This window comes from Meles meles, chromosome X (genome assembly GCF_922984935.1).
Source record: "Meles meles chromosome X, mMelMel3.1 paternal haplotype, whole genome shotgun sequence".
Classification (NCBI taxonomy): domain Eukaryota; kingdom Metazoa; phylum Chordata; class Mammalia; order Carnivora; family Mustelidae; genus Meles; species Meles meles.
In genome coordinates, this window is record NC_060087.1 from 12068306 (window position 1) to 12094728 (window position 26423).

General features: G+C 44.4%; 1 protein-coding gene across 3 annotated transcripts in view; it reads right to left on the reverse strand.

Moving 5' to 3' along the window:
* Nucleotides 1-218: 218 nt before the first annotated feature.
* The window catches only part of ACE2 (angiotensin converting enzyme 2), a 39393-nt gene continuing 13188 nt past the window's right edge, over nt 219-26423 (reverse strand). For all 3 annotated transcript variants that reach the window (XM_045994978.1, XM_045994979.1, XM_045994980.1), the window contains 13 exons: nt 26054-26159; nt 23068-23165; nt 20475-20644; nt 17633-17859; nt 15325-15469; nt 13219-13317; nt 12389-12511; nt 11592-11764; nt 10290-10348; nt 6616-6716; nt 5185-5301; nt 3134-3328; nt 219-1158 (listed from right to left, as the gene is read on the reverse strand). In XM_045994978.1, the coding sequence (XP_045850934.1) occupies nt 1050-1158; nt 3134-3328; nt 5185-5301; nt 6616-6716; nt 10290-10348; nt 11592-11764; nt 12389-12511; nt 13219-13317; nt 15325-15469; nt 17633-17859; nt 20475-20644; nt 23068-23165; nt 26054-26159 (1722 nt within the window). In that variant the 3' untranslated portion in view covers nt 219-1049. The remainder of the gene's footprint in view (nt 1159-3133; nt 3329-5184; nt 5302-6615; nt 6717-10289; nt 10349-11591; nt 11765-12388; nt 12512-13218; nt 13318-15324; nt 15470-17632; nt 17860-20474; nt 20645-23067; nt 23166-26053; nt 26160-26423) is intronic.

Genomic DNA, 26423 nt, shown 5'->3' on the forward strand with positions numbered 1-26423 from the left:
GGCGGTGTAAACAATCTTAACACAGCCCTCTCTAGACCGATCTTGCAGCTGCTTTGTACGCTAAAGCAATTTAAGAAATTGGGACACATTCCATGACATTTGAGAGGTCAAGAGTCCCAGGCAGTCAGACGGCAACCTTGGCCGTGGAAGTGACAAGCAGACAGAACGCCCGATGCCCAGCCTGATTCCCCAGCCCCGACATACACACGAGACCGCAGGAGCGTGCATGTAGTGTTTATTGGGGGTCTGCTTTGCGCTCAGCACTACTCGGGCATCGTGGGTGAGTACAAGATTTAAGAGATTGGGAACCCACTTCCGAGGAGGACATGCAGTGGAGGTTTCCCCCTCACTCCACGGAGAACAGAAGTGAGATTCCGTCAGGTGCGCTCCGGCGGAAGGTGGTTCCGGGAGGCCCCTGGGGCTGGTCTCAAGTTGTCAGGGAGATGGTGATCAGGCGCGGGCGGAAGGGAAAAGGCAACATCTGTGAACGGCTCCCCGGATTCTTCTCTTCTTCAGACCTGTCATCCTGAAGAAGACCTGACCCAGTCCAATCACCGCAGTGGGCAAATCACTCTAGTGCTTAGATTAGCGTAATGCAAAATCCTTTACACTTAGAGCGAAGCGGGCGGCATGTGCCGCTCTCGCTCCCTGCATTTCCACCATTTCACGGACACTGTCCTTAAAAGTGATCCATCCGGATCCCACACAAGGCCCCACTTGCTCCCATCATATATCCCCCTTTTCGCTTTCCGCTGCGGCCAGGCAACAGACATTTCCGCTTCCATTACCCCTAAGAGCCGGTGAGGCCAGAGACACATTTTCTCTATTACTCTCCAACATGAACAGAAGTGAACTCGTGAGGCAGAAATAAATACTGAAAGCCAGTGAAGATGCCCTCTCCTCAGGCTTGTCTTCTTGGGACAACTTTTCCTGAACAGAGCCATAGTTTTGATATTTAATGACAGCTTTATAATCTCCTATTGTCTGTACCATAAAATTAACAGTCGCATGCAAGAAAATCACCTCAAGAGGAAATCAAATAGATTTTCCTAAAATGAAGTCTGAACATCATCAACATTTTGGAATCCCGGATTATTTTCTCCTTTACTCAAATCCACACAGGCGTAGGGATTTTCTTCACTTCTGGCTTGATCGTTCCTGTTGAATAAAGTGAAGTGACCTTTAGCACAGAGCTGCCGGGGGGACACGGCCTCCCTTGGACCCCGCTGGCCCAGGTGTCTCTGACCCCTCAACACCGAATGGCTCGCTGGCGAACCATCCCCTCCCGGTGGACTGGGAACCCAGAGAGAGCAGGATTCTCTCCTTTTGCCCCACGGCTAGTTGGCAGGATGGCCGGCAGGCCGTGGGAGACTGCTTAGGGTGTGTGTTCTGGGGTCAGAGAGGGTGGGCCTCTGTACCTCAGTCTGTCTGTTTGGAAAACAATGGCAGTTCTGCCAAAGTCCAGGAGATGGTGCAGCCTCTGCAAATAGCAGCTCGGAGGATTCTTCTCATTTTTTTTTTAAGATTTTTTAAAAATGTATTCATTTGAGAGAAATAGAGTCGTTCAGAGAGAGCACAAGCAGGCGGAGAGGCAGAGGGAGAAGCAGGCTCCCCGCTGAGCAGGGATGCCGACCTGGGGCTCCATCCCAGGACCTGGAGATCATGGCCTGAGCCGAAGGCAGACGCTTAACCCACTGAGCCACCCAGGCGCCACACTGGATGATTCCTTTTAGAAACCAAGTGGTCGTTAAGCCAAGAGCCTCCTTTGAAAGTGCCTCCCTGCTACACGGTCAGCTTGCCAAGTGTCCAGACCAGAGCGGGAGAGCTTTGTAGCACAAGGTCCGGCCCTGCAAACTGGCTGCGGGTCCCAGTCTGTTACTGACGAGCCACGTCGATTTAAGAGAGTGACTTGGTCTCTCTGAATCTAGTTTGATACGTACGTGAAGATAATTAGATAATTGCATGTTGACATCCTATGCTTGCTGAAAATATTAATGCATCAAAGTACAGAGCAGGGTAGCCTGTCCGATTTTGCCGTGTGCCTTCAATTAACACAGCATGTGGCAGGAAGGAGGTTCCCCAAGTAATTCATTTCATGAAATCACTTTGGAATAGTAGCTCATGTACAAAGTCATGTGCATACCAATCACCTGGGGGATGGCCTTAGTGAAAACGTGGACCCTCCAACAACAGCAGGGTCTCTGAGAAACTGATAATTGTCCTTGGCTTTGGGAAGGGAACTTGGAGGCAAAGGGTGGCAAGAAGATTTTGGGTATCCTTTCATAGTTTTAAAATTCTAACCATATGAATGTACTCTATTAAATGCCTAATTTCCTTAACGGAAGCTATTTTAGGGAACTATAAATCTCTATAGTGAAGAATTGAGCAAAATAGACAAGAGCGTGTCAAAATTCTATCACGAACACGTTTAAGCAACCTGCAGTGTGCTGAGTTTTGTTAGGAGCTATAAAATAGTATTTTGACCTTAATTACATAGGCCCATGGAAGCCAGTGATCTCTCAAAGTCCGAAAAACCATCGAGTGGTAGAGCAAGATTATTAATCAGGTCTCTGGTGATTTAAATCCCCACTGAACTTGGATCTTCCACTCAAGAACAGATGAGAGGGTGTCGTGGCCCATGACCTAAGGGGATGACAGGAAGCCTGGGCCACCTGAGGGGGAATGAAGATGATGGAAGGGTAGAAGTTTGAAGCAAATCGCAGAGCTCATTCTAGAACGATTTTATAGTGCCAACCACCACTGAGTCAGTCTCTGGGTCACTTGTAGACCAAGGAGGACTAGGAGTGATGATAACTCCCTGAGCCTGCCTGCCCCCCGACCATCCCCGAGTTTGCGGGGCGTCTCAGCAGTAGGGAGAGGACACTGTGGCCAGGATGGAGTTTACCTGGTCACGCTGGAAGCCCAGGTTGAACACCGCACTCTGGCGCCTGCTAGGAACACAAAGTGCTGACGAAATCTGGGAAATTTCTAGGGAATGCATCAGAATATTTAGGTGCAAAATGGTCCCCAAAAGTAATTGGCTTATACACCTACCACTTGCTGCAAAATATCCAGTTAGTTTTCCCTAAACCTTTCTGTTTTAAGATAGGTAAGTCTAGGAAAGGGCACTTACTTCCTTCGATTTCTGATCCCAGAGAAGATGAGCAGGAAAATGCCAACCACCACCACTCCCATCACGACCCCAAACACAATCAGCCATATGGTGACAGGTGGCTGGTAAGGGGGTTCCAATGTTGGTTGAATCCCCAGGAACTCCAGGCTGTTGTCATCCAGGCCGAAAGCATCATTGATTCGGCCCCGGGACATCCTATTCCCAAAAGCAAGACACTTAGGCAAAGCAGAATTGTGCGTAATTATTTACTTCCTATGCCATTGCTCCTGAAGGGATGTGATAAGGTTTAGCTTAAGACTGCACACCTCAAATAGCAATGAAATCAAGGTCGATAACCAGGTCCCACAAAAGATTCAAGATTTGACAATTCGGCCCCTTTTGTATCTTGTAGCCTAGATTACATCTGGCAACTGGCAACGACTTCCTTGGAAAATTGGGTTGCAAGCGTGGAAACTCGCAACAGGCTGGGGTCTGTTGGTTCGTGACTGCTGTGTTGTAAAGGCAAAGTCAGCGTATTTGGCAAGAATCTCCCTTCTGTCGGAGTAGGTCCACAATGACTTTATATCAGATAAGAGGAAAGGGCAGTTCAGTACATCTCTTCTACAAATAGACTGGGTCCTATACCCAAGTCCTGATGGTTCTCGTTTCCAAATAAAAAGGTATTGTCCTTTGGAGACAGGGGAGGACCACAGAAGAGGGGCCTCTGCCAATTTCTCCAGCACTGGGATGGGAAATGGCTAGATTTTAGAGAGCAAAAAAAGGACGGATATGATTTTGAAAACCCAAACTAGGAACATTGAGAATATTCTGAGTTGAAAGCCCAGGTGCCTTGCAGCCCGTCCTCCTACCCTGGGGTGTAGTGCAGGTCAGGAGGTCAGGAGAGAGGGAGACCCGTCAGAGCAGAATTCACCATGTAACCTCAGCCTTCAAGTGTCTCAAGTCATTCTGGAAACAGGCAATTTGCCATCCCCTGCTGCTCACAAGCAGGCCTGGGCTCTTTCGTGATGATCTCAGCTGGCGCTTTTCCCCAAGGCAGAAACAAGCCCTTTGGGGGCCAGTAGTGAGGTCTCTGGTTGTAAGTGGGTTGCACACCCCAACTAAGCCACACTTTCCAGGCTCACTCTGCCTGGCAGGTCCTGGATGTGCTTCCAGAGACGACGAGCAGCTCAAGAGGGCCACCTAGTGGGCTCCCTCATAGCAGCAGGTATCTTAAGCCTTTTTTAGTGACAAGGGAAAACATCTGCCTGTCTTTTCTTCACTCTTGCTGTTTGGGGAAACAGACGGGGCACCTTGGGCCAGTCATTGCTTCTAGATGCTCGCTGCCCAGAGCGAGTCCCTCTCCTAGTGTGGAGGCCAAGCAACGCCTAAGGGATCCTATTCTTGCCTACACCACTTCTGACTCCAGTTACTGAAATGATTCCTTCATCCGAGTCCCTACAACAAATGCCGGCGACATGTGTCCACGTCCCTTCTCCATCTACCGTTCACCAGGTGTGCATGCCAGACTTCCTCCAGCCAGTACCTGCTGCCTTTCCCCGAGAGCGTTCTTGGGTCACGAGGGGCTGCCCAGCCTACAGGTCAGAAATGCCGGGGAAGTCTCACCACTGGCCAGCAGTTCTCAACCAGTGACCGGTGGGAGGCGGTGGATAAGTGCCCCCGCAGTGATGGGACAATTCAGGTGAATGATCTGCTCAGTCTCCCAGAATTCCCCGGCACGGTGGAGCTCTAGTTGCCCACTGTGGTCCCTTGCTCGATAACATGTCATTTATTATCTTCCTTCCACCCTCTGCCCCTGTGCACTTTTCTTCCTCAAAGCTTCTTGAGATCGCCTCCCAAATCAACTACAAATACCATTTCTGGGCCTGCGGTAAGGAGGAGCCCAAATCAAGACAAGTCCCTTGCTACGAGATCCTTCTGGAATTAAAACCCCAGTCTTTAGGCTGAAAAGGACTCAGAACAGTGCCCGGCACACACAGCATGCTAAACCACGAGCGCTTGTTGTGGTTGCATTCGGTACCCACCCCGGAGAGCTTGTCTGAAAGTAAAATCACCTGATAGCTTCTTCAACGTCAGCTCTGGGAATGATGTCAGACAGATTTCCAGGTGAAGTGACAACGAAATTGAAGGAGACTCTGGGTTTCAAATTGCTCACCCTCACGTCTTCATCCCTGCAGGGAAGCAAAAGAAACATCTTTCCTTGTGGCAAGGAGGACACAGCAAAGAGAATGGGGGCTCCCCCTGCCAGTGAAAAGGAGGTTGAGGGGAGAGTCACAGGGTGAAGGCAAGAGACACGGGACGGGGCAAACAATGGAAGGCTGTGATTGTCCCCACATTCTTAACACTTAAGCACAGGAACTTAAGGACATACGTTGGGATAACACACTATTGGTACTATTTGTTCTGCTCCCTAGATGAGCCCCATTTCCTTTCAATGATACAAAAATTTCAAATTGAAAGCCGCCGGAGAACTGGCGAAGAACCACGGGTGCCCCAGGATCGTGATACATACCGTGGCGAGCAGCAAGGGCTCAGTACCGCGAACAGAGGCGGTGAGTTCGGCTCCCCCACCCCTCCTCCACGCTGCAAACCCCCTCACATTACACGCGCAGCCGGGGGGGTAGGAGTGGGCTTCACCTACAGTGTGACAAGACTGGCCTTTCCCCGCTGCCACAGGGATCCTGACAAAACCTAAGGCAGATCCTGGGACTCCCAGCCCTTCTCACTCAGAAGAAAGCAAACGTCCTTGGAATAGTTTGCAAGGCCCATGGGAAAGTTCTTCTCCTCTTCTCACCCCCACGCCCCACTGCCGCCCTGACCACACCTCCCACTTGTCTTCTGTGAGCTCACTGCTCCAGCCGCACTGGCCGCCTTGTTATTCCTTCAACAGGTGGAGGATATTTATTCCTTAGGATCTTTCCACCTGCTACCTACCGTCCCCGTTGACTACTTTGCTGGTGCTCTCCTTGCTTCAGATGTCTGCTCAAGGATTCATGAGGCCTTTTCTGACCATTGCAGCTAAGGCTGAACTCTAGACACACCAGCATTCCCAAGCGCCCCCCCCATCTGTGGTTCTTCCCTCCCTTGAACTTGTCACCGTCTCATTGTGCTGTATTTCACTTAACATACTTTGCTGATTGTAACGCACGCATGAAACATACATTAGAACACAAGTTCAATGAAGGCAGAGATGTCTGCCTTTTGCTTTCAGTGCTGATGGTGGAGGAAGCATTTGGTGGAGGGAAAGGGAAAAGGAAAGAGGAGGGGGAGGCAAAGGGGAAAGAGAACAGTGCTCTTGCAATCTGCAAGTCCAGTAAGTCACAGTCCTCCCTAAAGAGAATGGCCCAAATTCCAGGATATCAGAGAAGTTCCATAGTCATTTTTCTTTTTTTTTCTTAATTTTTCTTAATTTTCTTGCATCAGAGTTTAAGCACAGTATCTCCTCAGACCCAAGAGAAAGAGAAGTAGTGGTTGGAGTAACTCACACAAAGGGGATCGTTTGGCGTTTGAGTTTTGAAAAATACTCTCTCATGGCATATGCAATAGACGACTGGAAGAAGTACATTTCATTGTCATTCCATTCGTACTGCAAATGCAAAAGAAAAACACTGCTCAGTAGGGATCATGGGATACATTCAAAACCTGATATTCCAGAAGCATTTTGCTTTTACATTTTCTAAAACTCCAGAGAATCCTGTGCGGGCGCCAGCATCACCTGGAGGGCTGGTTAAACCACTGAATAGTGGGCCCTCCGCTCTTGACTTTCTTTTTTTGTTTGTTTGTTTGTTTACAGCATAACAGTACTCATTGTTTTGGCACCACACCCAGTGTCCATGCAATACGTGCCCTCCCTATTACCCACCACCTGGTTCCTCAACCTCCCCCCCCCCCCCCGCCCCTTCAAAACCCTCTGGTTGTTTTTCAGAGTCCATAGTCTCTCATGGTTCATCTCCCCTTCCAGTTTCCCTCAACTCCCTCTCCTCTCCATCTCCCCATGTCCTCCATGTTATTTATTATGCTCCACAAATAAGTGAGACCATATGATACTTGAGTCTCTCTGCTTGACTTATTTTGCTCAGCATAATCTCTTCCAGTCCCGTCCATGTTGCTACAAAAGTTGGGTATTCATCCTTTCTGATGGAGGCATAATACTCCATCGTGTATATGGACCACATCTTCTTTCTCCATTCGTCCCTCTTGACTTTCTAATTCAGAAGGTCTAGCATGAGACCGGAGGACGTGCATGTCTAACAAGCCCTCAGGTGGCGCTAATGCACCTGCACTTTAAGGACCATGTTCTGGATCCTTTTCAGTTTGAGAGGAGCTGAAATAAACATCCTAAGGGCAGGTTTATGGATGGGAGTTGTGTGAGTCATGGGTTTTGGTTAAAATGTCCTGGTATTGTACACCTGGGGCTAATACAACACTGTTAATTACAGTTGAAATTTTTAAAAGGTTTATATGCGCAAGTGTAAAAGAAAAAGAGACTAGAGTTCCGAAGGGAAAAATAACTGTCCGCGAGGTAATCTGTTCTTGTTTATCGGTGTTAAACACACAGCTCGTGCATTTGCATAGTTTGTGACCCTTGCTAAAAGAGAAAAAAGGCATTCACTCCTCCACCAGCCGGCAATAGAGATGGATGAATGGCACAAATTTTGCATCTCTCCTTTCCCTTTTAGAAAAAACAATGACGAGGTTTCACAGCGGTGTTACATCGACCTCAGCTTGATACCACTCGGGTTGGGCAAAAAAGCTGCTTTAAGATTACTAATAATGTGGGGCGCCTGGGTGGCTCAGTGGGTTAAAGCCTCTGCCTTCGGCTCGGGTCACAATCCCAGGGTCCTGGGATCGAGCCCCACATCGGGCTCTCTGCTCCGCGGGGAGCCTTCTTCCTCCTCTCTCTCTGCCTGCCTCTCTGCCTAGTTGTGATTTCTCTCTGTCGAATAAATAAAATATTTTAAAAAAAGATTACTAATAATGTTATTAGTATCGGTACTAGGAATGTTCTGGTTATTATTTCCATATTTTTTAAAAACGCAAAGGTTAAGTTCACAAAACAATGCCAAAGATCGGGTTGGACTTGGCCATGCAAAAGCTGGACCTGGGCCAATAATCTGCCCCAGATGCCCGCGGGGCGGGGGAATGCTAAAGCATGGGTCGGCCTCAGCAAAGCAGCCTCCTGCTCGGCTAAGGGGCCTCAGAGCAGCTCACCACCAACCCCTCTGAAGACCATTTACCAATCCCTCACTGCAGAGAAAGAACCTGGGGACAAACGTCAAGAAAACAATATAACTGAAAAGGAACTAAAATGTGTTAGGTCAAGGAAGAGCTAATATAAAGACGCTAAGAAAAATAATCCCACAGACATTCAGTGGTGGTAGAGAACTGGAAATCGGAACTCTTCAAGTTCGGGAAGGGTTGCACCTTCATTTTTACTATTTCTTTCTTAAAGGTTCATTTTTCACTCCTACTGCGTTATCTATGTTTAGCCGTCTTACTCAGCTAGACAAACGATGCCGTGACTGCCGTGGAGCTGTAGGCAATATTTAACTGGGCAGAAAATGGGAGGGGGTAGAAATGTAATCTTGGGCTCTATCCACTGCAGATCACAATTTTCTATTGTACCCTGGGCCGCTCTATTCAATGGTCCCAGGCTGTCCTCTCATCCCGCACGGCCTCCTGTGCCCCTCATCTGCCTGGGGCTGTCCTGTCCTCTCCCCAAAGCCACCATCTCTTCAGCCTGGTTAGCCCGAGACAGGTGTCCAGCAGAGCGACAGCTGCTGCAAGGCGGTCACACGCAGCTGTGAGGAATCTGATTTGCCGTGAAACATTCGATTATCCTCAAATGCAGACTCATCAGTAGTTCTCAGCTTTGGCTGTAATTAGAATCACCTGGGGAGCTTTTTTTTTTTTAAAGATTTTTTTTAAAAAATTTATTTGAGAGCAAGAGAGTGAGTGAGAGCAGGAGAGGGGAGAAGGTCAGAGAGAGAAGCAGACTCCCTATGGAGCTGGGAGCCCGATGCGGGACTTAATCCCGCAACTCCAGACCTGAGCCAAAGGCAGTCGCCTAACAAACTGAGCCACCCAGGCACTCGCCTGGGGAGCTTTTAAAACTTCTGATGCCCAGCTTTCGATGCTACACCTCAGAACAGTGAAGTCAGACTCTCTGGGACTGATACTTGAGCTGTGATATTTTTTCAACATCCCCTACGGCTCCACGGTGCAGCCAGGTTTGAAAAACCAGAGCTTCCCAGTCTGGTGTGCACACGCGCCAGCCGGGCGCTGGTGAACATGCAGATCTGGACTGAGCAGGTCCGGGGCTGGGGACTAAGATTCTGTATTTTTAACAAGCTTCCAGGATATGGATGACTGACTAAAATAAAACAAAGCAAAACTATTTACACTACTTACTTGTTAAACAGTCTCTCAAAATATAACCTTGTCCTCTTCTTCAAGTACGTGTAATGGTGATAAGAGTGAATTATGAGGTTGGACACTTGGGGCGCCTGGGGCACTCAGTCCATTAAGCTTCTGACTTGGGCTCAGATCATGATCCTGGAGTCCTGGGATCGAGCCCCGCATCTGGGCTCCCTGCTCAGCGAGGAGCCTGCTTCTCCCTCTGCCTCTGCAACTCCCCCGGCTTGTGCTCTCTTGCTCTCTCTCAAATACATAAAAATTTTTAAAATGTATTTTTAAAAAGGGTGGACACTTGATATTTAAGACTGGATGTTTTTTCATTGATTTTCATAGCACCTTGAAAGTAACAAGGAAAAAGCAGACATCACCAAACCAATAAGGAATGTGTTACTTAAAAAAAAAAATCCCAAGAGGCAGAATCTGGAGCTTGTAGTTTTTAAGAGAAACATGTGGCCTGTCTTCTTTTAGAACACACTGGAATGGGCTTATTTGTCCCACTTAAGGGAGTGCATTAAGTAGTAAAGGTTGGGGGCGCCTGGGTGACTCAGTAGGTTAAGCCTCCGGCTCAGGTCATGATCTCAGGGTCCTGAGATCGAGCCCCAGTGGCAGACTCCACGCTCAGCAGAGCGTCTGCTTCTCTCCTTCTCCCTCTCCCTCTGTCCCTCAGCATGTGCTTTCTCTCAAATAAATAAATAAATAAAACTTATTTTTAAAAAAAAGACACACTGTCCAGAATACTCACTGCTTTTTTTCCAAGAGCTGATTTTAGGCTTATCCTCACTTTAATGCTTTGGTCAGCATCTGATTAAAGAGAAATCAGAGACTGTTGGTTACAGAAGACAGATCGACCATGGGCCTTTACTTCCTTCCCCTCTCAAGATCCCACCGAAGTGATAATAAAGGATTTTTTTTTTTAACAGGTATAAATAGTTTTGGAAAACGAGAAGTAATGGCAGCGGGGACGGTGGTGGTGGTAAGGACTCTCTCAGGGGCCAGGAAGCCACAGCCTAAAGCGAATGCAGACGTAGTACAGACCCCAAAAGTCCCAGAGAGGCCTGGAGCAGCTTGGGAAGAAGAAGAAGAAGATATCAGACTGAAAACAATGGGAATGAAAATCAAGATATGGTTAAAGCCACCGTGGGACACCGGTGACCCTCCTACCCCACATGCTCTTGTTTAGAAAGTCACTCGGAGGCTCTGCTGCAGCAAAACAAGAGTTGAGGTGATCCAAGAAAGAAGCTCTGGAATTCAGGAAGCAACAGATTCAGCCCAGGAAACCAGCAAAAGGATGGATGGCTCAGGATGAAAACTGTGGTCAGACTGAGACAGAAGAACGCAGGCCTCTAAGAGGGAAGTCTTCAGGAACAAATGAGACTGAAAAGAATAGATATGTTGGAATACCTGGAAAAGAGAAATGCAACATTGATAGCAAATTGGGCATTAAAAAAACAAGGCAGTAGAAACTCCAGGACAAACAAAGAACCACATAGGAAAGGCTTTAAAATAGTGTATTACTTGGCTCTATGGGCACTATGATACAAATACTGATAATTTCTTATAGAAATACTAAAACTTTATTGAGATGAGAGAGGAAAGTGAAAGAGGAGGCAGGAGCGCGTGCCTAAAACTGACCAATAAAGAAATTATATAAACATAATGTTCAGAAATATGAAAGTGACGGCCAGAAAGAAGAGGTAATAGCATTAAAATTGATTTAAAAAGCATTTGTCTTTGAAGAGTGGAATTTGAATGCAGTGGGTTGGGGAGTTTTTTACTCTTTTATTTTAAATATGGGGCTGATAAAGCAGACTTGAAAGAGAGAGAGAAAATGTGTGTGTGTATGTGTGTGTAGTTTTCATCATGCCTGATACATAGTAGGTGCTCAACGAATGTGGTTCCTCCCCCCAATAAAATGGCAGTCAGAAGCAGGGTCTATTAGAGGGAAAACATACTCGGCTGTGTCATAGCCTCATGAGAAGGGCCAGAGGGGAGTAGGGGAAGCAGAAAGGGAGTCATTTGAAATGTGAAAACTCAGTGTACTCACATGGACTCCAGTCAGTGTTCCAACCCACAAAAGAATTCCCGTTTTGCTCTTTCAGCCAGGTAAACAAGGGCTCGAAGTAGTTGAGCAGTGGTCTTACATCCATAGTCTTTGCTCCTACAACACGTTCCAGTGCGAAGGTCCAGGGTTTTGATCTCCCAAGGCTCAGCATTTCGCTACATGCAAAAAGGGGAGCGTGGGTTTAGGGCCTTTTGAGGAATTCCAGATGTACACATATTTACACTGTGATCTATGGTTTCTCCTTTTTGGCTTAGCTAAGCTTGCTGCTGGCTGATAAGAAAATCAGGTGGGTTAATGGATGTATTCATCCTTCAATCTCTTTCCTTCTAATGACTAGAGAGGGAGCCCTGTAGTTATGACATGGAGAGGAGATAGACTGTCCAGCCATCACATGGTCTAGGTTCCTGTGTGACCATAAAATAAACATTTAATTTGTGAATGAGGACATTCTGAGTTCAAAATTTTTCTTTTTAGAACAAGGAAATCAAATTCAAATCTAAGCATGCAAATATTGGTAATATTGGGTAGCAGGAGAGGTTCAATATTTTGAAATATTTCTTTTTTTTTTTTTTTTAAAGATTCACCTATTTAACTTAGAGAGGGAGAACGGGTGGGAAGAGAGGCAGAGGGAAAGAGAATCTTCAATCAGATTCTCTGCTGAACATGGAGCCCGAAGCGGGGCTCGACCCCACCACCACAAGATCACAACCCGAGCCAAAACCAAGAGTTGGACGCTCGACCAACTGTGCCACCCAAGTGCCCCTTGAAGTGTTTCTTACAGCAGCTTCTGCCCAGCTTCATGGGAATTGGAGATGTCGCATTTGTATAGGGGACCTTCATGTTTAGCTATTTGACAAAGGGCTTCTTGAAACTGGAATTGGTAAATGGTCCTTGTGTAATATCTGTAAAGCAGACGAACAAGAGAGCAGTGCTGTGTTTAGTTACTGTGCCAGACTCATAGACTGGGGCAGAAGTTTAAATTCTAAGGCTTTAGTCCCAAAGAGATATTAGTCCAACCTCTTTCTCCAGAAAGACCCAAAAATGAATCCTGCAGACACATCATAGCCTACTTGTATTTTTGGATCAGCTGATTAAAAAGGTGGTATTACTTTGTTAAATGTTAGTTCACATTTATATTGTGTTTTACGTATTTATGGCCCATCATATAAATAATGCCAAGTGATCCTTATGGCAGGTCCACGATGTTATTCCCATCTTCCAACTAAAGAAACTGAGGTTCAGCAAGTTCAAATTGTGGGGCTAACAGGTGAAGAACAGAGGTTTTTGGACTTCCAATTAAAAATACTCTATTACCATCACTCTGAACACTGCCAGTAACAAGAAGACAAACAAAGATCATTTTATTTCCCCTAGGGATACTAAACATTCCTTCGTGGTGGAGAAAAGATCTCATGTAAGTTTTACTGGACCCAATAAATCGTGTTGAGTTAAACTGAGTGAAAATTGATGATCTGTTTTGAGGTTCTAGGGGGAAGGAGGGTAGAAAGAGAAATTTCAGGCATTACTTCTTAGATCCCTATTTCTTTGCCATTAGCACAGCTGTCCACAACCCTGGAAGTTAAACAGAAAGAAGAAACCTGTCAGTTACCTGATGAATGAGTAATCGTTAGCGACATGGAACAGAGCGGCAGGGTCACAGTATGTCTCATCATGGGGCAAGGGTTCCACCACCCCGACGATATCTCGCCTTTGGGAGAAAAAAGCAGATCCGTTAGCCATGGGGCCCTTATCAGGGAAAGGTATGGTGAGATGAAGTCAGCATGCTTTTGTCAGCCAATGGCATTTGTAGTGGAATTAGGTGTCACGTGAAATAGAAACAGTGTAAAAAATTACAGAATAGAGCCCTTATGTGGTTATCTCTTCCTTTTTTAATTCACCCAGAATATATCACTGGAAAACAGCTGTATCTTCAAAACACTAATGTAATAAAGTACATCGATCGCAAGGCCAAAAATGTACAATGAAAATCTTACTAATCCCTCTTCGATGCCACATTGCCCATGTTCCTGGCAGACAGAATTTTGTGACATTGACATCTTATTCTTCAAAGCTAGCTGGAGTGCCCCCGCCTCTGTGAGGCCTGCTCCTGACCCCACCCACCTGCCAGCACAGTGAACCCCTTCAGCAACCTTAGCCTTCTCTAGCCATGCTCCTTTGGCATTTCTCTCTCTGTTTTACAATTATTCATACACAGCTTCTTCTTGGCCCTGGAGACTGGAGCTCCTAGAGGGCGGGGCTGTCTCAGTTACCTTTACGGGTCCAGTATCAAACATGATGCCTGATGCTAAGCAAAGACTCCATGTATGTTTAGTGAACTAATGGACTGATTAATGCATAATGAATTATTTTAAGGGTCTGGTACCATTTAACCTTTCAAAATAAACTTTTAAAGGGATCAAAAACGAATTCAACCAGAAAAAAAAATAGGGAAACCAAGTATTTGGCATTATTTAAACTTAAAACATGTGTCCTTTCTGACTGTGGGGTCATTAGAGACAAATTCAGTAATACTCAAATGCTAGAAATGGTTATGCTCCTTCCTCCCAAGTAGAATTTATGTCAACAGAGAATCTTGGCAGAACAGTGGTACTGGCTTAAAATCATAGACATGGGGCTAAATGTTATATAGGTAGATCTTCACCGCAAAAAGGAAAGATAAGAAAAACAGGCAAAATTGACAGGAGTCTAATAGAGGGAGGGGAGAGGACTCTTCCTTCTCTTTCCCTCCCTCCCTCCTTTCCTTTCTTCCTTCCTTCCTGTCTTTTTTTGTAATTCTTTCATCCCAAATCCATTTATTTCATACCTGTGTGTCCCAGGCATGAAGAACGTAGTGCTGAAACTATTTTTTTTAAGATTTTATTTATTTATTTGACAGACAGAGATTTCAAGTAGGCAGAGAGGCAGGCAGAGAGAGAGAGAGGAGGAAGCAGGCTCCCTGCTGAGCAGAGAACCCGATGCGGGGCTCGATCCCAGGATCCTGGGATCATGACCTGAGCCGAAGGCAGAGGCTTTAATCCACTGAGCCACCCAGGTGCCCCCGTAGTGCTGAAACTATTAAAAGGGATCATGATCTGTTGCCCAAAAGTGCCAGCCTCTCACTAGCCTGGAATTCTCTCTGTTTCCCTCTACAAACACCTGGTTACCTCTCACCTCTTTCTCAGAGCTCAATCTGGAGGCCTCTCTACATGTGACCCACCAGATATGGTTTTGGATCTTGCGTTGGATGCTCGTGGATCCCCATACACCCCCATCACAACAGAACACATTGCCATGGTTTCATTTTCCACATCCCTCCACAGACTGAAAGTTCTTTGAAGTCAAGGAAAACACCTGAAATGGCCAGCATTGGATCTCCAGTGCTTTGCCTAAGATATTACAGTTTGATGGGTGACCCAGCACTTAAGAAGATAGGCCATGAGAAGTTGTCTCATCAGATCCTGCTTGGGGCAAGGGAGGGCCAAGGAAATGTTATCTGAGGAGAAAGCATCCAAATGGAGACTTAGAAAATAAAAAGGAGGCAGGGTGTGCATGCGCGTGTGTTCGAGCATGCGCGTGTGTGCACGTGAATGTGCGTGTGCGTGTGTGTGTGTGTGTGTGTGCGTGCACACGCGCCTTCAGGCCAGGAAAATGCCTTTAGATGAGTGGCAAACTCATGAGACAAAACATTTTGCTGATTGCATATTCATTGACTTACTTCATCTCCCACCATTTCTGCATCCACTGCTCTTTGGGAATTTCACCCTTAAAGACCATCCATCTCCACTTTTCTAACATGTAAGTAAATGGTAGCGTTCCAACAATTGTAAGAGCTTGTTTGAGTAGGAAGTTTATGTCTGTTTCTGAAAGTACAATGGAAGAAGATAAATATTAACATGAGGATGACAGTGGGTGTTTCATTGTTTTGCATTGATTTCCCAATCTCAAGATATCATTTCTCAAGATATGCTTACAGTGAGATTACGCGAGAAATAGTGACAGCGGACATGATAATATGGATCTACTCACTTTCTCAGCTAGGGGACTTGGAGGAGGGTAAAGACTTGGAAAGAACAGGTAAAATGAATCTGCAAGTAACTGCTAATCCCCATTTTTTCATTAGTGTCAATTGCCCTCCTTACATACCTCTTTTCAGAGCTAATTAGGGCTAGTTCGTCTACTGTCACTCTATTTATTCTTGTAAACTCCATGAAGGCGGTGACTGTTAGTGTCTCATTTGAGACTGTATACCTAGCCTGGTGGCTCCTACATGATACCCTCTCTGAGTCTTTGTTAAAAAACAAATAGTAAACAGATGTGACCAAAACCTAGTAAACCAGGGAGGAAAAACCCAAACAAAAAAAAAGAGCCTCCCCAGAAGAAACTATCTTTTGGATAATCAGAAGTACAGTACACCTTAAATGTACTGGCATCTTCTTCGCCTCAGTTTAAAATGCTTTAACACATTATGTGATCTCATCTATCCCTTATTTAGTGATGTAAAAAAAAAAAAAAAAAGCAGTAGAGCTCACCCTTAGTATACCAATGAAGCACCATGAACTGTAAGCAGGGGAATACTATCTACTCGGCGCACCACTGTATCTCCAGTGTTGAGAAAAATGCCTTGCACATAGTATAGGCTCAGTAAATATTTTTGGAAGAAGAAAGGAGGCAAGGTAAAGGGAAGGAGGGAGGAAGAGAAGGAATGAAGGGATTCGCTCAACCTCATTCACAGATTGGGGCAGAGCCAAGTAGGGAAGCAAGAGTTTTTCAAACCAGTGGCTTAACCATGTTTAGTACTATTCTAGTGATTCAATCCTCTTTGCCTGCTGTCAGGAAATATTTTAAAAATGATAAAAAAATAATTGTCTGTTAATTGACTTAAGAATTATATTTTAAAATTGGGCAACAGGTGTGGCTGCCATGAACTCCTCCCCCACAAGGATGGAGCTCATGACCTTGACCTCACTGACCAAATGTTCCAGCTAAATGTTCTGATGTTTTAACCAAACAACTAAAATGAGGGGAGGGAAATATACAGAAGAGACTATATTTGGCTCTAAGCATCCTCCTTTTACAAGGAAAAATCGGAAGTCATGGCATCTTCACTGAAGAATCTGGATCTCGTGAATATTCGTCACATGCCATCAAGTCCCAGCCACCCAAAGAGAAGCAGGCTTCCTTGGGCAAAGATGTCGACGGATGGCATGGATCTGAGGGGATGTCACAGGGGCGAATTCACGCGTCGGCTGGCTGAAGAAAACGTTTCAGTCCCGTCCAATCTTGATATTCGACCACTCATTCTTTAAGAACTCTCAAATTTCAAGTCACACTTTGCTTTGTATAATACGGGAAAAGCTTTAGATTAGGACTCTGGTTCGGGTTCCGCTATGCTGCTTTTTGACCTTGGGCTAGTTACTTTTCCTCTCCTGTCTTCAGTTTGCTGCGTCAGCAAAATGGTTTTTGGAATGTTTCAGCTCCCACATTTTGGGAAGTTTTTATCTAGAAACCAGGGGGATCTAGTCAGAACTCTAACACTAATTAGCTGCGTGACCATGGATAAGCCATGTCAGTTCTGTGGGCCTGTTTTAGCATCTTTTTTTTCCCCGTGAGATGTTTCTTACAGTTCTAAGACCATTCAGTCAGTCAGCTCTCTTATGCCTTTTTTTTTTAATTAAAGATTTATTTGAGAAAGAAAGAGGGGAAGAAAGAAAGAAAGAAAGAAGAAAGAGCACAAGCATGGAGACAGGCTCCCCGCTGAGCAGAGCGCCTGATGTGGGGCTCGAACCCAGACCCTGGGATCGCGACCCAAGCTGAAGGCAGACACTTAACCAACTGAGCCACCCAGGCGCCCCCTGTTGTGATATATTCTTTTAAAAATGTTTTTACCAGTAGCAATTCCCAGTTACCCATAAATACCATATGCTTCCTGTGGCAAAAATCAAATATATCCCACACATGATAATAACTGCTTTTGCCCACAACCAAGACTCCCCAAAACAAGCCATGAAGAAAAAGGTCCGCACCATTGTCTTCAGAAAAATCAGGTGGCAGAAGACCAATGGTTTTCAAATGGTTGGGTGTGGCTGCAGAAAGTGACATGATTTCCCCCACAGCTTCGTGGAACCCTTCATTAGCTCCGTTTCGCAGCAGGAAGGGTTGTCCGGCATACGCCATGTCATACTGGACGTGTCCCATCTCGTGATGGGCTGTCAGGAAGTCATCCATCGTCACCTTTGTGCACATCTTGATCCTTCACAAAAACAGGCAAGATGGCAAACGAATCTCAATGAATTGAATGGAATCATCACAGTAAGCGCAGTATAGGATTTTGGTAGCACAGATCATCATTCCAAGATCTGTTCCCGGACGAATCTTGAGGACTTACCTTTTCTGTCCTAGAAACAGTACAAGGTACTCAAAATAAAGTGATGGGCGGGGCTGAATGCTATTGTTCACAAACTAATAGAAAGATAAGCAGAGTCTTCTACCGGAAAAACCCTCGGGCAAGTACTCTGTCAGTGATCAGTAGACATGGCCTTGGGCTTAACCATCAGCGAATGTAGGTACAGTCTCCTAGAAGCACAGAGAAGGGCATACCTGAGGATGCAACGGTCTGGGCAACCCGGACCTTGATCAACATGTAGAAGTTGGCCAGGTAGATGGCAGGGAGGGGCCAGACATTGACATTTCTGGAAGTGCTCCGTGAGAAAGGCTTGAGAAAAGGGGGTAGCGTTCAGGACACTGCAGGCAATTCGGTAGAGCCAAGAGAAGAGAAGTAGGAGGAGAAGGGGCTTGATATGTGGGAGTCATTAGCATGTAAGTCAGGGAGCAGATGTGATGGCCCATGAAGCAGGTATAGAATGGCAAGGAAAGGGCCAAAAACAGAGCCCTAAGAGGTCCCAGTACAGATGGAGTGGAGAAAGGTGATTCAGAGAAGATGGAGAGGGAGAGAGGGAAAGACAGAGAGAGAGAGAGAGGTCAAAGAAGTCCAGAAGAGCACGACAATGCAGAAGCCAATGAAAAAAAAATGGCATTTCGAAGAAAACCTGTAAACACTGTCTAAGGCCACAGCGGCCCAATGCGATAAGGACTGCGTTTGGCAATGAGACTATGGTCCTGTTCAGCGTGGCCAGAGCAGTTCCATTCCGGTGAGTGCAGCCGGTGTAGTTCAGTAGGTTCCCAAATTAATTTTCCCACCCCTCTGACCACGCCACGCCCCTGATAAATACCCTGTAAGTGTCCCCCAGTGCTCAAGAAGAAACTCAGCCACCTTAATACAGCCCAGTAAGACCTGCTTTTCTAAGCCGGGTTTTCTCCATTCTCTCTTGAAACAATTCCAGGAAGGAAGGGCTGCTGTGTGGTCAGTGTCTACAGTACCCAAGATCCTGGGCTAGGAAACTTACATTAACTCCCTCATTTTTCAGCCTCACTCTAGTACTGGTGTCAGCGAAGTGTTTTGGATAAATAAGGCTTTCTTGGAACATTTATTTACGTACGGTCCGTGGCTGCTTTGATGCCACAAGGGCAGAACGGAGTCGTTGCAGCAGAGACCTGCAAAGCCTGAACTATCTACTATCTGACCCTTTCCAGAACAGGACTGTCAAGCCCTACTCTAGTGGGCGCTGCTGGGGGCCTTCCCAGGCCAGCTCTCCCACATGCCCCATTCTGACTGAGTCACAGCGGTTAAAAGACAACAGCTTCTTCCTTGAGCACTGCCTTTGGCTAAGTGAGAGGTGCCTCAACCAGGAGATTACGTCCTCCCACGCTCTGGGGCAGTCGGCAGCTAGTGACTGACTAATGTCGGGGTACAAAAGGCCAGTCCTCTTTTCTCAAGGTGTGACTAACTATGGCGCAAATTGGGGTCCACAGAGTCCTGTGGGATCAGGCTGAGGCCAAGTCTCCAGCAGAGGCCACATCCTTACTTAACTCTCCCCCGTCCACCCTGCTTCCCTCACTCCCTTTTGCCTGATGTCTGTCTGTCCCTCAATGAAGCACTTACACCAGAATCTTCTTCTCAAGCTGGGGAACCCAACCTAAGACCCTCACAAACCTGCTACCTGGGAATTACCACTCCCCTTTGTAGATAAGGAAAATGAAATCCAAGAAGGTTAAATACCTTGTTCCGGCTGCCTAGTTATTAAGGCGCCCCTGGGATTCAAAAGCCTGTGCTCATTCTGCCGTTTCACAGACCCTTCTTCACATGGCCTTTATTCTAGCCTGCCTTGCTGGTTCTGGTACACGGTACCAGGTCCTGCCTCTCTGCATTGGATCCTGCTTTTTTCCCAGTCCAGTGACCTCATCCCAGCTCTGTCTATCCAAACCCTTCTCACCTTTCCAGCCTCATTCAAATGTCACCTGAAAAGCCCTGTCTGAGCCTACATCCTATTCCGAACGTAGTCCGTTCTCTTCCAGTTTCCTATAGAGTGTTCTCTGTGGTTCTCTTCTAACACATGCCACTCTCTCTCTTTTATCCCAGCTTACTTATTCACCTGTCCTGTCTCATTCACAAGAGGGAAACATGGAGGGGAGGAACGATGCCTGATTCACCCACCCATCTTCCATAAATCTTAGCACCAAATCTTTCTCACGGGACACCACCCTTCCCGTGACCAGATAAATCTAATGGGTGCATATATTTTTTCAAACAAGGCAGACTGTCTCAAGTTCAAGTTAGGGCCTGCTGACAAGCCCCTTTTCTTGGAAAAGCTCAGATGTGCTCTCATGGACTCCTGAGCCCTCGTTTAAGGAGAGTTCACGCATCTCTTCTGTGGTCAGAGAAGCAGAGAAGAACTCCAAATCCATCCTCGTCCTTGCCTCCAGTGTCTCTCAGTTTGGTATCAGCTGTGTAAGAATCACCCTCACTACCTGAAGTCACGCTTCCCTAGGTCCCAAGCTGTGGGGTGGCAGACCACTTTCTGGTTGTTGCCTGGCTCTGTTAGCATGGAGTTTTGCCAGAACCCTTCAGTCATGTTGGGAAGGCCAACAGATACAAAGAATTTCTCAGCCTCCTCGAAAATCCTCCTTGCATCCCAGCTCTGAAAGAAAAAAAGAAAGAAAGAAAAGCATTTCCTTCTAGCATTAAAATAACGGCATTCTTTCTGTTGGCTATGTACAGAGGCAGAACCTTTCTGGAAGGCAGTTTGGCGACATGTACAGACACGTCAAGTTTTCAAAATGGTCACACTCTTTGTCTTAGTAATTCTGTCTCTAGGGAACTCACCTAGGAATTCTCAGAAGTTAGGTCAAAGAATGACATTTTAAATGGGATTTTGGTTTATTATTTTAAAATACTGAAACATATCTGACACATCACACTGCATAAATTTAAGGTGCACAACATGTAAAATAATTTTTAATAGAGAAAAAAGTGGAAACCACGACCAAAATGGTTATATACATAAAGATGTCTTCGTGGAATGGAAAATCTAAATAAATTCAATTCATAAAGACTTTTTGTTGATGATTTTTTAATAATTTGATATTAAGTGAAAAGTAGAATATATAAACCACTTATATAATGTGGTATTAATGAGGAAACACACAAAAAATTAACAGTAGACTCTGTGAGATTATGTGTGATGTTTTTGTCTTAATCCTTTATATTTCAAGTAAAAGCAAACAACAATGACCTTCTCTTTCCCAAAAAACTCTTCAAGTCAAGCCAACAATCCTTGACCAAGCTCCTTTAAGGAAGGAGGCCCTGGTGTTAGGCTTAGTGGAAGACACAAACAATAAGGGGCAGACAAGTCACGGACTTTTAGAGCCCAAAAGGCCTGCGTGTGACCCAGTAGTCAATTAAGTAGCTGGGCCTTGGCTTCATAGTCCGTATGGGAATCTCGAGTTTCAGAATGTTCTGGAACTGGAGAGGGGCAGCAGTCGGTGTCTGGCATCCAGCAAACTCTTCTGGGAGCTGATCAGGACTTCTTTGGAAATAAGGCCCTTGCGAGGCAAACTAAGTTTGTACAACTGGCAGATAATTCATCAATTGCTTCTCGTGACCCAGAGAACTTCCTCTGTTCTCAAAGACCAGGCAAGTCTGGTTTTTCTCCTCCATTGCCTCAGGGATATGAAACAGGATGTGAAACTGGGGATTTTTTTTATTATTATTGCCCTTTAAAGGCAATATTGGTATTTGTAGGTATGGCATTCTCAAGCAGAAGGAATGTCTGTATACCAAAACAGCATAGACCAGTAAGCACGGTTAACATCTGTTAACGCGAATGGAAAAATACTGGAAATATTAGGAGTTCTGAAGTCAAACCTTAGTCGCCGCTGATTGTCTTTGTGACTTTGGGCAAGACATTTACCCAGGCCTCAGGTTCCTCACCTACAACACGGATCCATCCCCATTCCTGTCTGGACAGTCTCAGAAGTGTGTCGTGAAGATGATCTTAGGAGAGTGTGTGTGTGTACCAGCCCTGGACACAGGCTGTGAAACCCGCCCTAGCCCAGCTGTGGGAGTTTGGAGGCCATTGTAGCTTCATGTTTTTATTCTGCTGTGGCCTTTTCCCAGGAGCATGTTATATACATGAAGTTGTTAACGGCATGGCTGCTTGCAGGTTTAAAACCATTACCAAAGAAAAATCTAACGATGTGTAAATAGGAAAGGAAATCATGGTGCAACTCTCTGAAGACATTTTATACAGCCAAGAGATGTACACCAATACGTTGTATCTGAAAAATGTAGACTATTAGCTGAAGAAAGAAAAATACATAATTATACCATGATTTCACCCATGGTAGGGTGAATTTAAACAATTATGCAAGGATGGTAGCAAAAAAGTAATTTAAAAATTATTTTAAAGACTCCTATAATATTTTTAATAATAATGATTTTTTAAATATGCAAAAATCTTCTAATGATATTTTTTTCTGTTCATAGAGACTATAGACTGATTACTTAGTGGCAACTAACTCTGGAAAGAGTAATGCCAACCAGTCGATAATTCCATACCTTACTGCTTAATGAAAAACCCAGGTCCTCTCCATTTTTTAATATCACTCAGCAAGATCAACACCGTACTTTTCAAGGTACTTGATGTCACTGACATTGTAAATTACTTTTCCATGAAAAGACAGTTACAGAAAAATACATTTATTATTTTTTTAAGATTTTATTTATTTTATTTTATTTATTTATTTTATTTATTTTTATGTGCACCAGAGCGGGGAGGCCCAGAGGGTAAGGGAGTGGGAAGGGGAAAGAATCTCAAACAGACTCCGTGCCGATCAAGGATCTGGGGCTCGATCTCATGACCCCGAGATCATGACCTGAGTTGAAACCAAGAGTTAGGTGCTTAAATGACTGAGTCACCCAGGCCCTCCCGAGAAATACATTTAAATTAACTTAACACTTTTTTATACACGTGGTTTTATATGCAAAAGATAATGAGAGAAAAATGGCAGAAAAAGGAATGAAGTTGAGGATTTAGATTTGGTTTTCAAGGCCTCTCCCTACCTGGTTCACCATTGCATCAGTAACATCTATGTTTGGTTTCTGTCCAAAGGGGACCATCCAAGGGTACAGGTTTGTCCAAAATCGACCCCACATATCGCCTATTTAAAAAAAAAAAAGATTTTGTTAATACAAAGCAAAGGCAGAAGTGATTTCTGATTTTACACAGACTTGATTTTACACAGTGCATAAGTTAGGATCAGTAAATAGGTCATACGGTATTCTAGATTTAATCTAGTTTCTTTTCATTACCTCTTTTTCTGTTCTCTTATTTATATTTTCAACATTCCCTTCTAACTATCTCCTCTAAAAGTTTAAAATGGCAGGAGACTATCCCTGTTTCTCCCATTTTGAATTACAATTCAAAGGCACTACTTATTAACTGTATGGAACATCATAGCTACTATAGATTAGAAACAGATTTATATAATCCACCATCCATGAAACAAAATATTGAAAATTATACTATCAGTAATTCCTAATATTGGACTCAAGAGAGATCATATGGGATCATCATCGAGGAATCTCTACTAACTAGTAACAAAGTTTCACCTTTATCAATATACTATAGTGATACATTTAATTGGGTAATTTTTCAAACATCTCAAACAAATGCGAAATTGGATTCCAAGGCCAGAGACCCTAAAAGGCAAGATGGATCTAGAAAAAGTCAATCTAATAGCAAGATCAGAGTGTTGGCACCAAAGGAATGGTGCAACATAACTACATGAAAAATATTCCAATGAACTCGTGTTTTAAACATTAAAATTCAGTAGAGATAAGTATAAGGGCCTATGCTCAAATTTCATTTATTTATTTTTAAAGATTTTATTTATTTATTTCACAAAGAAAGACACAACAAGAGAGGGAACACAAGCAGGGGGAGTAGGAGAGGAAGAAGCAGGCTCCCCGCTGAGCAGGGAGCCCAACATGGGGCTCAATCCCAGGACCTTGGGATCATGATCTGAGTTGAAGGCAGTTGCTTAACAACTGAGCCACCCAGGCACCACTATTTTTAAAGATTTTATTTATTTATTTGAGAGATAGGGAGAGCACACGCAGGGGAGAGGGACAGAGGGAGAAAAAGAAGCAGACTCACTACTGAGCAGGGAGCCCAACGTGGGGCTCGATCCCAGGACCCTGGGATCATTATATGAGCCGAAGGCAGACACTTAACTGACTGAGCCATCCAGGTGCCCCTCTACTTAAGTTTTAAAGAAAGATGTATCCACTATAAAAATATGTGATAAGTGACTTTGAGCTGAAACAGTCTACGTGTAAAAGCCCAAAAGGGGCCCAACAGTGTGACATGGCGTCCAAAACACAAATGTGATCTTAAGGTAAATAAATAGAATTAAGAAAAAGCAAAAAAAAAAAAAAGCAACTATTTATGAAGATCTCTGTTGTACCCGTAATAAACATATAGAAAAAGCAAAAAAAAAAAAAAAAAAAAAAAAAAGAAAGAATTATAGTCTCTAGAACAAAGGAAGGCATGGTACCATTTTTACTCCATATTGGCCAAACCTCAGCTGGAAAAATTGTTCAGTTCTGAGCATGATATGTGAAGAGAGACATCAACAAGACCTAGCTTGTCCAAAGGAGAACAATTAGAAAATTGAGATTTTAAAGGATGGCTAAAAATCTGTGTAGGATATTTCACTGGAAAGAAGCAAAGAGTGTATACAATAATACCCTCTAAAATATATTGATTACATACTCTTGGGCCAGGTACTATGCTGTGCCTTATACAATGGTTTTTTAAAGATCCAGAAGGCCATCTTATGGAAGAAGAATGGACATATTCCAAGGAAACTCATATCATGGAATTAGATATAATGAATGCAAGGCATTAGAGGGGTGTTGATTCAGTCCCACATAAGGCAGAACTTGCTTATAATTGGTGCCATGTAGCACTAGATTAGTCTAACTTGGAAGGAAGAAAGAGCCACATCACACAAGACAGGGTTAAGCCGAAACTGAATTATGGAAGAATGCCTACCAAAGACATTGTAGAGAGTATTTATATATTGCCTTAAAGTAAAAGTCTCCACAGGCCCTTTGTCTATATTCTCTCCTGCTGTGAGAGAGCTTTGGCTCTTGAGCAGAATTAGTCACCAGCAATTTAGCTTGGTAGGAATGCTATGAATGCATGACATGAACTTTTGAAACACGTATATCTCATTTGGCTTCAGCTAGGGAGTGGCAGAGGGGAAGGAAGGATGGCCACTCTCTAGAAGGGAATTAGGAGATTCAATAAAGGGCCTCAGGTCTTTCATGGTCTACAAAGGCTCTGTGGAGGGATAGAAAGTTCTTGGGAGATTGAGTCTCCTCTTAAGCTGGGCATTTTTCTTCATGGCAAAGACTTCATTCATAACCCATACAGTTCCAAAGCACATATTTTGCAGTGAAAGTAATTGGTGCAGTTTAGAATAAACTTATGAAAGGTGCACTCAAGCTATACCTTAATTCTAGAAAGCCTTTCTCTTGTCCCTGACCACCCCCAGCCTACCAAGCTTCATTCCTCTGATAATATTATACTAAAATGCCAAACTCCACCTCAAGAGCTTAGCCAATCAACTTAAATTGTAAAACTTATTTTCCCCATTTCCACTCTCATTTGAACTTGGAGTTCTTTCTCTAGTTATCTTAAATAACCCCTTTATCCTTTGGACTGTGGCCAACATAATAACCCTTTATGGGTAAAATAAAATAATGCGATAGAGAATAATTTTAAATGGCTTTTATGTTGAAGAAAATCCTTTTAAAATCTGATTTCGATAATGTTACCAACTACATTCACAAAATTTTCTGAAGGTTTTATGTTGGGCCTCATTCCAAAAAACAAACAAACAAACTTTATTGGTAGAAATAGCGGAGAACAAAAAAAAAAAAAAAAAAAAAGAAAGAAAGAAAGAAAGAAAGAAAAAGAAAAAGAAAAAAGAAATAGCAGAGAACTAGAAGTACACAAAGAGTTCCTGGAGTTTCTCACCAAGCAAATGGGCTGGGAGGCATCCAGTTGGGCTGATGCGGGAAGGGTAGGAATCCATCAACTTTGCCCTCACATAAGCGTGAAGATGTTCATACAGTGGTTTAATCTGAAAAGCCCAGGAAGAAAATGTAAGACCAAGAGTAGTCTACTCCAATTTCCAATCCCCAACACTAAAGATAGAAGCCTCTTTAGACAAGTAGAATTTCCCTAAATTCTAATTTCTTCTCCTCTCAAATACACTGGAGAGTTTGAAAGGATCTCTTCTTCCCAGATATTAATGATGACTAGCTTCACGGCATAAAGCAATTAACACACCTGGGAGGAATACAGGTCCCGAAATGAAAGCGGATGCAAAAAATATTCCTTTTGA